The 15266-nt window shown below is 41.1% G+C and overlaps 1 protein-coding gene across 2 annotated transcripts in view; it reads left to right on the plus strand.

Annotated features, from left to right (window-relative positions):
* The window catches only part of ephb1 (EPH receptor B1), a 171248-nt gene that overhangs the window by 88763 nt on the left and 67219 nt on the right, over positions 1 to 15266 (plus strand). For both annotated transcript variants that reach the window (XM_026150315.1, XM_026150316.1), the window contains exon 4: positions 12080 to 12235. In XM_026150315.1, the coding sequence (XP_026006100.1) occupies positions 12080 to 12235 (156 nt within the window). The remainder of the gene's footprint in view (positions 1 to 12079; positions 12236 to 15266) is intronic.

Below are 15266 nucleotides of genomic sequence, written 5' to 3' on the forward strand. Positions count from 1 at the left end.
ACTAAACGTTTATTTCTGCATATTTTTAGCATTTTTTTCTACCTTTTGAAAAAAATGTATTGTTTTCTAATATTTCTATAATTCACATCATCTTTCTGCCCTTATGCTGCTTCAAAAAGTGAAAAAGTGAATATCTTTCTAAAAGACTTAATAATAGAACGTCCCTCCGTCCTCCTCCGCTTATCCATTTCAGAGTTTATGGGGGCTGGAGCTTATCCCAGCTACCATATGGATTAATATACAGAATACGCAGGTTGATATTTAAAACCTCAATACCAAATATTACAGCCAATATTTGATAAAAACACATAAATGAAATGTAAATATAAATGAAAAATGTATTTGTGTTTCAGTATCTGTTCTGAAGGCTATTTGAAGTCCAATATCTTAGCGCTCCATGAGCACCAGCCTATGATGCAATTTTTATTCTTTATCTCCATCAAGCGAACAATGCACAGTTGCATCCGTCCAGGCACCATATGGATGTACTCACTTTAAGCACAAAAGCACATTCTACCCAGCTAACACATGTGTGCCCCGTTTATAGCTCTGGGCTTATTGACCAAGTCTGTCTGATAAAGGTCAGAACTGTCCGCATTTTGACGGGTGGTGTGGGGGTGTCAGTTACCTATAACACCCAACATTTCTGTGTGTTAGTGTGTGTTTGTTTCTGCAGAAGGCGATACTGATAAGGTTGTGAAGAGGTCAGGCAGATGTAAATATGGCATGAATATAGATGAGCTCTGGGTCCGGTTACCTTTTGAGAGTTTCACAGCTGCAGGTGCACTCTGTGCCAGGAAATGGGGTCGGCTTCTTGTCATGCAAAATGATATTTGCTAAACATAACCATTTGTTTTTTTTGTTTTTTTTTTAACATTCTGTGAAAAAAGAAAAATTTTATGCATGTCATTCGTCTGTTGAGTCACAGTCACGCATGGACCTGATTGTTGCTGGACTGTGTTGTGCAGAACATGTAGCTTAGTTAATTTAAAAAGTATTTGTCATGCAACCTTTTTTTTATTATTTCCTGGTGCCTCTTTGTCAGTTTTAGCAGTAATAGCTTAGCTGTCACTTAGCATTCAATGAGAAGTGGCTGCTTCACACAGCGCACATATTGTGGGACTCTGCCGCCACCAGCTTGAGTGACAAGATGTACTCCTGAGTGCTTTCTCACTTTATTTAGCTCACACCTCCCCTTTCCGCTTTCTCTCCCTTTCTCACACCCTTATATGCTGCGCTTGGGTCGGTTTTGCTTACCTACGCTTCACACATAATTTGTGCTTTTTTTCTTATGGTGCAAAACATTTTGTCATTTCTTCCTATTACGCATAAAAGCAGCGAGGGCAGTGCGCAGCGGATGGAGGGATAGCTGGAGGAACATCTTACTAGTGAATGTAGAATTAATATAGCTATTTTTATAATAGTTGATGTCATCACAATCCAAGGCTTCAGAGCTCCTGTGTAGTTCACACCACCTCTCCCTTCTCATTTTCGCCACTCTCACCTGTCCATCTCTTGTCTTGTTAGTTATGTCTGGAGCCTAAGGGCTGGCTCTAAATTTTCTATTAGATTTTAAAAAGCCAGACTCCTTTTCTTTCTCGTTATCCAACTGACTCGTAGCCTGCTACCGTCTGATAGCATATTTGCCGTGTATGAAAATGTCAGCGTCACCATGAGCTGGTGCAGATGCTCGGTGCTGGTCAGACACATGTCACTGCTCTTTTATGTGGCGATGCTGTTGTGAACAGGAGAGCCTCTTCCTGAGATCATCAAAGGGACGAGCATAGCTGTGTTCAGCTGAGTGTGTCTGCCATGGCTGCTTGTCTTTGCCAGAAAATTTTGGTGTAAACATTGTGTTATGTACGCTCAATTAGGAATCAAATTAGAGAATGGTAAACAGTGAAGGGACCTTTGTTTTTCAGTTGTTTTATCACTCTACTCCACTTGTATGTTCATAATTGCTAATCCCTCTTGCCAGGCCTCTACACTCATTAGCGTGCCCCCTCAACCCCACCCTAAGATTACAGGCTGGGTATTTGAGAATAGATGAGTGTTTAAAGCTGACTTTTAGCCTTGCTACAACCGTTTTTTTAACATTTGAACCAATCGGGAGCTAATGTGTGTTTAAGATCAACAGTCTCCACTAGATAGTGACACTAGATAGATAGCAGGACTTTGATAGTGGTAATGTAAGAAAGAATGTTTTCTGCTTGCTTGTATAATTTTAAGGCAAATATAAAAATGTGCAAAATAAATAAAACCCAGTGAAACCCAATACGTGTCTTGCAGTATCAGTGCAACAGTTTTTGGGTGATGCATGGCTTAATCAATAATTATCCACACCTTACAAGATGTGTTTGTACTTTATCCCTAGAAATTTAATTCAACTCTTAATAAACTCTTTATAAACTCTGGTGTCACACTCCATTTTATTTTGGAGTAACAAGCTGAGCCGTGACACTCACCATAGTGACAAATCATACATTTGTCTTTTGCAAATGTGAATCATAAATCCGGAGTGGGTTTTTACTTGTTGTATTTGTTTAACAAAACAAGTCAGTGTTGTTTTGTAAAATTAGTATTTGTTAAAAAAGACAACTTTCTGTCAGCAAGCTATAAACATTTAGCTTTGAGAAACCTATTGAGGTTTCATCCACAATCATCGATTACACACATTTTCTTTCATTGAATAAAGTTAAAGGTTTCCTGTGTTACCAAATGAGGCTAACTGATTAAAAATCCAACTGTTGCTGAACATATGTCACCGTATCTTTCTGGGGGGGGTTTTTTGTACTTGAATTTGTATTTTGGAAATACGTATTTGTTCGTGTAAATGAAATCCAATTTTTAATGATCAGACTGTCTCCGGATCTTATTATTCTACAGCGTTTGTTTGTAGTGTTTAGTCTGTAATATAAGGTTTAAAGGCTGTAAATGGAATATGTCGAGCAAAGAAACAGCAATTTAGGAAAAGGAGCAAGAGTAGGCATCTTTGGCTAACTATTACAGATTAATTGTTCTAGATCTGCTTAAAAGAGACAAGTGCTGAGAGGAAGCTAAAGGTTTCACTACTTTGAGTTTGATACTGTTTTTCTTGGAAACACAAGGTAATTAATCACAAGGTAATCATAACGGCTTCTGATGATTATTCTGATAAACTGACTGATGAGTTAAAGCACTTGATCCACATTTACCCATTCATGCCAGTTTTTTTTTTAAGTATATGTATTTATTTATTTATTTTAAGACACACTGGTATATCTATCATATACACTCAGACCTTGATGATGCATCTGGAGAAGTTTTGGGCATTCAGTATTTTTTTAAATGGATACTAAAATAAAATAACATAAATAAACACCCAGTTTTTGAGTTAATGGCTCCCTTCTCTGATTTCCAGCTACTGAAACAAGTAACATATCAACTAAATCATATTTGAATTTCAATTAAAACTAAACTGAAATGGAAAAAAATCCACTGAGAAAACGAACTAAAGCTGAAAATATGAACCAATATAGGTATAAATAAATCAACAAAGCAAATTAATAAACCAACAATGGGAAAAAAAAACATAATGAAAAAAGTCACTAAATGAAAAATTAGTCACTCACAAACATCACAATAAAATAAATGTAAGTTAGTAATGGTGGTGGATTCAGTTTATTACGCGAGTAATTTTAGATGAATCGTATCCTGCAGCCAGTCAAATGCTGAGCATACAGAATGCCTCTAGCTAATGTGACATCCCTCCGTTTTCACCCGTCATCGAGAAACTCTCGATCCTTGCACCTCCTTGTGTGTTGTCTTTTTGTTTTTGTTCTTTCTCTATTAGTTCACAGCGGGCAATGAGCCTGGCCAGTCCCCTGTTAGGTTCTGATTACAGTGTAGATTGTAGTGCAAGCACATGTTACTGCCTGCTGAGCGGTGATATGAGGGCCGTCTTCTCTACTACCCTGCCAACCAGAAATAGACTGGCACAATGAAGTTTCCTGGAATTCCAGCACCTCTGCGGCTTCTCTGTATCTTTCTTCTGCTCCTCTCTGACCACTTGTCCGCCTGAAATATAAGCCTGGAGCCCTGGCACAGAGTTGCATCTTCCTGGAAATAAAACTGACCTAAGCCAATGTGTCATGACATGATACAGACAAGCCAATTGCCAGCGTGCCACTCGAGTCTATATGGAGCTAAAGCATCGTTTGGCTCCCTCGATCTGTATCGGGCTCGTATTATACACACGCATACGCAAGCACGGATGCACGTGCACATGAGGACACACAATTCATGCATGTGCTTTCAGAAAGCCAGATTTCCCAGTCAGCTGGTCTGTCATTGGCCGGCTGTTCAAAGGAAAAGTGTGGGCCAAAAAAATACTGGCTGTAAGGTTACTATGGTAACAGCCTGCCCAAGGGCGTGGGCTGTCTGCTAAATTGTTTGCTGGTTTGTTAAGACTCGCACATGCACAGATACGTGCACACACAAATTAATTTGGAGCAGAATGTGTTATCCTTTATTCATTGTCTGGGAGACACATGTTCTGTTCATTAGCATTAGCAGTGAAACTGTTGAATTTCATATCTGTATGTGAAGCAAACTGAATATTTTGGAGAAATCACACACAGGCCTATTTCTCTCCCTCCTTTTTTTTTTTTTTAAACTGGACACTGTCTCATCCTTTACTTATTTCACTGCTGCACTGCCATCTATTGAAACCAGTCAGACATGGCTTTTCTTCTCCGGACATGTTCACATTCAGGAGTGTGACAGGACTCAATTACTATAATTTTCTAAATATTAGGACCTCAGTGTCTACAACTAAAGTAGGATGCAAATTTCTTTTACTTTTCATGTTGTTGTTTTTTTTTTTCATTCCTTACAGAGATTTTGCCTCACACAGCAATATACAGCTCAGTGTTGAACCACAGCTCTAATTGGAAGACATCTTGCTTTCTCAAGGGGGTTTAGCTATTGTTCACTGAAGTTTCTGCAACATCAGGCATTGCTGTATTAGCTAGCTGAAAGAATAGGTATGTCCAGATGAGCAGTGGCTGGGACTACGGCAGCAGAAAGTTCAGGATAGCTGTATGTGGGCAACATTCATGGGCGTGTGAGTTTGTGTGTATGTGGGTGGTTGTCGGTTTAGCTGCCTGCTTTACCTTGGATGACAGGCTCTGACAGGGCCAGAATGGACAGATGATTAATGTTCAGAGGGAGTGTTCTTTGGGCGGAACATTTCAGCACCGCTGGTCTTAACAAAAGCAGACGAGGTATGCTTTAAGCACTGCACCCTTTTTTGACCGTCCCTTTTATTCCTGAAAAACCTCTCTTTCCCTCTTATCCCTCCTACATTCTCTCTCTTTCTTTGAGATTAAAAGGCGATGACAGGGCATAGTGGAAACTCATACTGACCAGACTTGCCAAATGATGTCACCACTGTGAACTCCGAATGCCTTTAAAACAAGGGAAGGAATGGGATCACTTGTGAGAAGATGCATAATATCTGGCCAGTGTTGACCTGTGATGAGGAAAAAAAAAAGCTCAATTATTCTTAAATCAGTTTCTATAAATTAATAAATCATAGCCCTGAGAGGACTTTAACCCTGACTTTTAATATCCTGCGGGCATTTTCTGATGATTTTGACAAGGCTTTGTTTCAGCCCATGCGTCGGTCTCAAATAATTGTATTGTGTTTTTCAATGACCTTGTGAAGAAATGGAACACCTGGGTTGGAAAAGCAGCTCATTACGTGGATTGTGGCTGGAAAATGAACAATGACAGAAGAGCAAGGCTGAATACCAATACACTGCACCGCTGATTGCCTTTTTGTTTTAAGGTGTTGGCTGTCCTGACACTTTTTGTGTCCCCTCTGTCAAACGAGCCTGTTCATTTCACCGCTCAATTGATGTATTTTTTTTAGATATCACATAAACATAAATACACAGGCACGCACTTGGCGCAACCACATCCTCTGCTTGTTTTAGTAGGAGAGTGTTGTTTTTCTCAGAGCCTCAGCAATAAAATCATAAAATAGGGGTCAACTGGAGTCTTGACCCAGACATACGTCTGTCTGCATGAGTGTCTGTGAGTGAGTGGGCGTATGCATGAATCCAAAGCCTCTAAAGGCTGATATGTCCCATGTGATGGATGAGGGTTGGGGTTAAGGGTTCACTGGGGGGGTTAAGGGCGGTTCTTCAGGGTCGCTGGCAGGTCACACACCCTCTTTGCATCAAAACCTCACACAGACAGAGTCGGAATTCCTTTTTTTTTAAAAAAAAAGCTATATTGATTAACATCAGGCCAAAAGCTATTTGATGAAACCAAACGTCTTTGATGTCGCTTACTTTATATTGGATTGCTGGATTTTCATTACATGAAATGGAAATTCCTTGAGAAATGATCAGACTTATTACATAACCTTCTCCATATCAACTACTCCATGTTTGATTGCTTTTCCCACAATTATCTGTCAAGCAATTTACAGCGGTTTTAAACCTCGTGCGTGCCTGGGAGCCATTCCCATATAAAAGTCAGGGAAAGGATTTAGTACAGTATACTGTAACTTTGATTGGGTTTTTGCATAGGAGACCTGTTTCCAATCTTGTCTTGGTCATAATCCTTTGGCTTTCTTCAATCCCTGACTCGCGCATTTCCATTTTATCTAGCCGACACCTAGTGATGCTTCCCTGACAAGCTAATGTAATATTTATCACTCTACCTCCATTAATCCCACGTCTCCAATTGCCTCCAATTCTTATGGGTTATAGACATTTTGCAACTTCACACCTTAAACACATGCAGCTAATGCGAGACATTCCCAGTGTGCTTCCACGTTTGATGTATTGCCTGCAGTTTGCACTGTATTATGCGCTCACCGAGCATATTGCTTAGCCTAACCCCTGAGCAGCTCTGCACATCAACCATTCTTAAAGCTTGCTCTCAGAGACTTTCTCATATTGCTAATCTTCTCCTGTTTGTCCTGCCTAATCGATACATCAATGTTGTGCGAAACATTTTCTCCAAATTAACAGTTTGGTGTATAAAGGTGGTCTGCATGCTTCTTAACGCCGGAGAGATTTAGGTTGTCGTCATTATCAGTAATCTTGAACCAGGTGGGAAAATGACATTGAGGAGATCGTCATCTCAAGTCTGCTGCTCAGGCTCTGCTATGACATGAAGTCATCCCAGTTAGACTGTCATGAGTAGTGAGCAGCGATCCACAGCTGCCATACCTCCGTCAACTAACTGTAGAGTGAGATAGAGAGAGAGGGAGGGAAAGAAAGACAGCCAGCCTTCGAATAGATTCAGAGCTGTCAATCAAGGCGAGAAAGGAACAACGGGAGGAAAGGTACAAGGTGGGGGGGAAAGCAATTCCAGGGAGAGAGACAAAGAGAAGTCAGGAAAGAGAAGTGAGCAGGAGGATTGAACAATGCAAAGAGAGTCCTGAAGGGACCACTTCAGAGGACTGAATGTTTTGTTTCTGCATACAGCCATTTCAAATGTGGGTTATTCCCCCACTGGGGAGACTAATTGCTTGTTGATATAATATTACAGCCTTCATCTCCCTGAAAACCAACACATCTGATGAGTTATGGCTCTGCGTGCTACATGTTTTCTTTTTCTTCTCGTCCTTCTTCTTCTTCTTCCTCTCCTTCTTCACCTTGTTCCATCCCCCTTCTGCGGCACAGGAACTCCTGACCTCCTGCAATCTAAATATTCACAAATCAGGAAGAAAGATTTTGGGCTCAGTTCCAATATCAATAAAGCATAACGATACATTCTAGGGGCTGCCTGCTCTTCGAATGAGACATTTGCGGTTTTGTGAGTTATTGACATAATAGTTCAAATCACTTTATCATTCTGACTTTCTCTTTTTGCCCATATCTATTCCTCCTTCTGGTTTTGTGAGGCAGACTAGTAGGGCGCTAATTGATGAGTTTAATGGTAACATTCATGCACATACGATTTGTCAATTACAGGGAGAAGACAGAGGAAAAACAGCAAGTACGCCCGAGGCACAGGTTTTCAGGCACCAGAGCAAAAAAAAACAAAAAACCCAAAAAACATTATGGTGCAAAGGAACGAGGCAGTTTACCTGAAGAGATCCTATGGATTGAAATGTTACATTTGCATAATTGTTTTTTTTATGCTTTTGTGTTTTGCTTGTGCTTTCTTTTTTTGTCTGTTTTAAGGATTAAGTCATTGCTGAGAGCAAATAGTGCGCAAACCTTTCCTCAATTAAGGAAGAAAACCAGAGCGGGGGTTCTAATCTAGACAGATATTAATCTTATGTTGTGTCTAAAGTGTTTGCTTGCGTCTTTGCGGGGCTGCTTTGTTTCTGCCAGGTTGTCACTTATCTCACCTCCTGTAACGCTGATTGTAGCGTCTTCGGTTTTCCCAAGGAGAGGTATTAAATTATCTCAGGTTCTGTCAAACATGTTTTAGTCCAGTGGCGGAAAATGCGGGTGCGCCATCTCATTTAATCGGGTCAGCTGTAGTCATAGTACGTGATATCACTGATGCCAGTATGGGAGCGTTTTCGTAGGATTATGGAGTGTGTGCATTTACATGAGTTGTGTACAGGAATCTAAGAGTGTGTGTGTGTGTATTCTTTTGCTCATAGGTTTGCTTAGAGACTCATTTGTAGCACCGCTATCTCAGACTGCTGAATCAGCACGGGCTCTCCTGCTTTTCTCCTCACTTTTTCCCATTTATGAGTGTCTAGCCCAGCTACTGTCTGTCTGTAAACACACAACCCGAGGGCAGAATCCAATGCACATATTCTCCTCACACCCCATTAAACACACGCTGAACAACCTATTGTGATCCCTTTTCAGAAGAGCCGAGCAATGCATTTGAAGCTTTTCGCTTGCTTTTGTGAGACGCCATCTGCATGCGTGCGGTGCTCTGCTCCCCCGATGTTTGAATTTTATGTGGCAAAGATGATGAGACATAAGATCCCTTCCCTTCTCCTGCTAAAAATGAATTTTTGATCTGCGTTTTATCGTCTTGTAATCTCTGATATTGTTGGTGGTTATTGCTTTATAAAATGGGTCTGCAGCTGGTATGTGCTCCCACATATGGCCAGGGAGAGTTTTATAGAGTCTCTATGTTCTTGTATTAGAAGAAGCTTGATCTCATCACACATGGAGTCAGTGTTACAAGTCAAGAGAGTTTGCAAACTATCAGTCCCACACTAAAAAAAGAGCCCCCCTACACACCCGTAGGAACATTATTGCCTATATGCAGTAACATTTTCACAACCCTTGCACATCTGCTGTATCAAGACAGGTCTTAAACATCCACGACATAGCAATAGCAATATGTTCTTCTTCTATTTGGACTTGGTGCAGTTTGATCATGTATGTTTGATAAATATTGGTGCTCTGACTGTGTGTGGAAATTGCTGTGTGACTAGACATAAGGTCAGTCAGTTAGCCCACAGTGTGTCCGTCAGCCCAGCCAAAGGACATGTAAGAACCGCGGCTCGCTGGGAATCGCCTTCACTTGTGTGCGTGTGTGTGTGTATATAAATCATCTCTCTTTTTAACCTGATTTGCTTCTCATTCTTTCTTTATCGCTAATCCTTCCCGACAGCTTATAAGAGGGGCTGGCCAAATCCTAGTCTATAAATGTCAGAAAATAGGATCTATAAAATGTCCAGCATTTTTAATTTTTTAAGCATAATATTTTTAATTGTGTCTCAAAGACCTGTTTAATTAGCAGTGGAGGTTTCCCTTTCATGCAGTGCTATATTTTCTAGTGTTTGACCTGGCAGTGAGGGAGAATGGGCCCAACACCTTGCCATTGTGGCGATCGTGGCTCAAGAGTTGGGAGTGGCTCAAGGTTGCCGGTTCGAGCCCCAGCTTGGACAGTCTCGGTCGTTGTGTCCTTGGGCAAGACACTTCACCCGTTGTCTACTGGTGGTGGTCAGAGGGCCTGGCGGCGCCAGTGTCCAGCAGCCTCGCCTCTGTCAGTGCGCCCCAGTGTGAATGTGTGTGTGTGTGAATGTGTGTGTGAATGGGTGGATGACTGGTTGTGTAAAGCGCTTTGGGGTCCTTAGGGACTAGTAAAGCGCTATACAAATACAGGCCATTTACCATTGTTAGTTTAAATAGCTCTCCGTTTGGCAACGTGTTCATATTAGAATTGAAGGCTCTTAGTCAGATTAAACTAAACTATTTTGTTGATGGACTGATTTAAGCAGTCTCTATTAATATTTGAAATACTTAGCCAAACCACTGGCCCGTCATTTTGATAAACTCTGTCATTGTTTTTCTTGATAAGCATCTTAGTGCTGGGTAGGTGTTTCACTTTGTGAGCGAAATGAATAAAATGACTGTTTTTATCTGTCTATCGCTCAGGCAAATAGACACAGCCTTGCCCCATTAAATGTATAACTTATTCCCCTTTTGGCATGCAGCAGTGCCAGAGCATCCTCCCTCATCAGTAAGCCTGCTAAGACATAGGACATTGATCATAGTTATTTTACTCAGTAAAATAACCCCTCCACACCACACAGAAACTCTTTGTATTCTTTTGGGATATTGGGGTGAGTGGATTAGGTTATTGCCTGCACTTAAGCACAATGCTATCAGCTACAATAATCTTCATAGTCCACCGTGGCCTTTAGAATTTGGGACTTTAACACGTCACACCAACATCCACAAACTAGTGCTGGCAGGACTGTTTTAGAAATCCTCGTTCTTCTTATCAGTAAGGCCAGTATGACTCTCGCAGCCTGTCTGAGATTGTGGTCATGCTGCAGAATAACTTTTAAATGATCAGAGCCTAATCGCTCTGGTATCAGGCGATGAATAAAACATTTAAAGTGCCCGAAACTTTTGCACACTGCTGTGCACGAGGAAAACGTAAATGAGTAAAAATTCAGTACTGCGCTTAAATATGTCTGCATACAGTGAGGGGTCAAATTTACTAAGCAAAGCAAATGAAAACACAATGCAAAAATGTGCCAGTGGGTGTGGAGGCTTCTGCTAACAATGCCCTAATTTAGAAACAAAGACGCAGCCGGCTCATTTTAATATTGAACAAAAGCGTCTACCAACAGAAGAACAAACCAGCAGGTCAAAAGCAAACAGACCCAAAGAGGGAGCGAGTAATGCACTAACCAAAGTAATATGAGCTAAGCACAGGTTTCAGGCATGGTCCTCTGTCTGGATATAGTATAGTATTTCAGCTCTATAGGTAGCATCGAATGTGGATCCAAATGTTTTTGATGTAAGGGCAAACTCTGTTTCCATTAGATATTCCTGGGGACTTTGTGCTGTCTTGTAGGCTGAGGCGGCCATTCACTGGATAAATCTGACAGCTCAGGTGGAGTGTGGGATTTATCTGGAGGAGGGATTACAAACTGTTCAGCTATACTACCTGAAATCGCTGTGTCACACCTGTAGAATTTGTAGAAGAACACAAATCATTATTTACCGCAAGCTCTTCACCAAGCCTTTGTGTGCCTACAGATCTTAAGATTCAGACGTTAAAACACTTTTGGGCTTTTGTGCACTCTGCTGTTTTTCAGAAACCTGAAACCCATCGGTCACTGTTAAAAGAAAAAAAATTAAATAAATACCTTGGGTGGCTGTAATCCAAGACACATCTGTTTAGGTATTGGGGTTTTCCCTCTCTCTATCACACTGAGTTCAGAGAGTTCGGTTAAGTTAAGTTGTGTTTAATCAATATGCCTGTATTATAGATATGCAGAGCTCGCCGCTAAACATTCAGGGCGAGGACTCAGTGGAGAAGTACAGGATACAGCCAAAGCTGCAGCACCGTGTTCACATCCTTGAGCCATCCATCCATGCCAATTACCTCTATTTCTGATAACATCTTCCACTGCTGTCCCACATAAATTAACCCTCCTAGCACCAGCGATGACAGCCACATTAGGAGCAAAATAAGACATGCGTTAAATATAGCGGAGTTTGGGAGGGGGTAAGAGTAACTTGCAGAAAGGCAATTGACAAAAATCACTTAAAAATAGCTTAACCTTGTGCTTGCCTTAATTGAATTCATGCTTTTTTTGTTGTATTTTACAGTTCTAACAGTGTTTTTTTTCTTGTCACAGCATGTCCACCGGGTACCTTCAAGTCGACCCAAGGTCCAAGTCTTTGTCTACAGTGCCCTCCTAACAGCCGCTCCACATCTGAGGCTGCCACCATCTGCGTGTGCCGCAACGGCTACTACCGTGGGGATGGTGATCAGCCAGATAAACCTTGCACCAGTAAGTATCCAATAAATTAGATTGGCTGCGCACTAAGGCACTAATACATATTAAAAGCCACATATAAACAAAATGTCAGAAATGGCACTTTCTGGCATTTTCTGAGACAAACTGAAAAGGATCCAGTGGTCTATCACGGCTATCACAGGGTGAGACGCGGGGTTATCTATTTTAATTTAAATGCATATGAATGTGCATTTATCCAGCACCCATCTTGTCTTCTTATTGTCTTCTTCTTAGGATTGATGGAGCTCCTTGTGTTTCCTCTCAGCTATCTCTCTCTCTCTCTCCACATCCTTTCTCACTTCTCTCGTTTTTGCTGTTGTTCTTTCTCCGTGTCTAGTATCATCCCCTGAAGTCCTAATTACTCAGGCAAATGCTGTGAAACTTCGACACTGTCCTGCCGTTATCCGCTGGAGATCCAATAAGGCCTCTCACAGCATCATAGTTATCTTAATATGATGTAAAAGCAATATGCTAAGCCTTCCTGTTATCCCTGCTGACACACAGTTATGCAGAGGGAGAGCATTGTTAGACCCCAAAAAGTTTGTTTACCTCACTTCCTTCACTGTCACTGGGGAGTGTCTTAATGGTTTGTTCTCTTCACAACATCAGGCTGGAAGCATTATTGGTGTGGTTATGTGTTCATTTAGCCCACATTTATTCACATAGACCTGATTAATTGGCCCAAATGGACTCAAAAGCACATAGAACTTTCCTAATCAGGTAGCAGCTGTATAGCTTTTGCTTCTAAACTCTGAGTTCATTGTTCTTATTTAGCCATGTATTCTTTTGTGAAAAAAATAAATGAGTAAACAAATAAATAAATGAATAAAAGGGGCTAAAAGGTGCAGTGAATGCCCAGCGGAGCATGGCTGTCTGTCTCTGAACGATTTGGCTATGTGAAAGGTGTGCACAGCAGCGCTTAATCCACCGAGGAAGACGTTACACGTAGGGAGAGTGCCGTTTGGTGAAAAAGTGGACCTGAACAGGTATGAGGGCAACAGCATTGATCACCACAAAGATGATGGCGTCACTAGGTTTCATTTCAGCTCTTGGTCACAACTTCTATCTTTTCTGCGGCAACAATAGCACAAACAGGACTAGCGCACAGACTGGTTGTACCACATGTTCTTGACGTGAAAGTAGAGCTGGGCGATAGAACGATAACGATATATATCGCGATATAACTTTTACTCGATAGAGAAATTAAGCTATCGCGATAGACTTCGCCGCTCTTGTCCTCTTAAAATAAAATTTTTTTTTAAAAAAAAGGTCAGCCAATCCAAACTAAGTAGCGCAGAGCCGAACCAATCACAGCCGCAGCGTCACGTCGCGTGACTTGTTACGTACAGCACAAGTGCCAAGCCGCACATGTGTTTGTTTGGGAAGCAGGCAGCGGGTAATGGAGCCAGCGCGTAATGGAGGAAATGAGTGTGCCGACTAGAAAAATCAACCGAGCGTGACCGAAGAGAAAACAGATGATGGTTCCAATGCCGGAGAGATTGTCAAACGGAAGAGCCATAGAAGCTCCGTAGTGTGAAGGTATTTCGGCTATTTCAAGTCTGACAAAAAACAGAGTAGCGTGCACTGTAAATTGTGCCGAAAGCAAGTCTGGAAATACAATAAACTGGTGCATGCGTCACACTGTGCGCCACGTTATTGTTTCGGTGAAATGAATTTCTACAATACTGTTACTGTTAATTCTACTCTGCAGTGTTTAAATGCTTACATATACACACAGTTACTGTCCGTCCACACATACGACTCGGGTCTGCTTCTATGCCCCAGCTTTGTTTACTTTTTCCCACCGAGGCTTCTAGACTTCTGATTGGCCAACATTTCTGCACGGTTAGGAATCTAGCGCCACCTGCTGCTTTGGCATGTTCATAGCAGCGTTTTCCTTCATTTCTGCCTTTATGTGTGGACGGGATTATTTTTTAAAACGAAAACGGAAAATCTCCGTTTTCAAAAACACCCGTGTACGTGTGGACGTAGCCTCAGTCTCTGACTGGAAGCGCTAATTCGTCATTCGGCTTTTGTCAGACTAAAGTAACTGTTAAAACTGTTTGAAAAGCTCAGCTATACAACAAGGAGAGATTGAGAATTTCCTTTTAGTTCTCAGTTTATTTGATACTGACAAAAGTTAGTTTTGTCTGTTCTTCTGTAAAACAAACTAAGATTTATTTTTAGAATTAATATTTTGTTTCTAAGTGGAATTGACAATTTAGTCTGTTTCGTTTGTTCTATTTTGAAACTTAAACGCTTTAGCGGCTGCCTTTTGTGTAGTTTGCAATATTTGCCTTTATTTATCTGAAAAAGTCTCATGTTCCTTAAGTACATCTACCCTGTTGAACTTATTATGGGAAATAAATATTTAAATAAAAACAAGCTGCTGATTATTTCACATTTTACTTGTGAGCAACGGCACATTTAAATCTTACAAATATAGTTATTTGGCTTATATCGTGATAGATATCGTTATCGCCTGAAATGAAAAAAACATATCGTGATATGAAAAAATCTCATATCGCCCAGCTCTACGTGAAAGTAAATGGCTACAACATGTAGACATGTAACATGGCTGCAAAGCAGTGCTTAGCTCTGCATAGGACAAACGCAGAGCTGTGCTGGTACCGTTTAGGCTTTAGATGTTCTCAGTTTTCTGTGCTCTCCAATAGTTTACGGCACTGCCTGACGAATTAGCAAGTGTTCCATCAGCTAAAGCCTCAGCCTTTATTTTGTGGCCTTGCATTTTCCCCCAAGCAATCTCAGCTCAACAGCAGCTCCATCTTAGACATCTTAAATAGATCCGTATGCTCTGTGTTCCATTTCAAAATGTAACTGGCTCCTTTTTTCTCTGTTTTCAATCTCGTCTTATCTGCTCTGTCAGTTCTGTTATTTTTTCCTTTGCCCCACTCTTCTCCTTCATTTTGTGCTCGGTCCTCTCTATAACTCTGTAACAGGAGTCCAGTTACATTGCTGTTTGTATTCAGACAAAAAAATGAAACTGCTTACTAATACACTCACA

The sequence above is a fragment of the Astatotilapia calliptera genome, chromosome 18 (assembly GCF_900246225.1).
Source record: "Astatotilapia calliptera chromosome 18, fAstCal1.2, whole genome shotgun sequence".
Classification (NCBI taxonomy): domain Eukaryota; kingdom Metazoa; phylum Chordata; class Actinopteri; order Cichliformes; family Cichlidae; genus Astatotilapia; species Astatotilapia calliptera.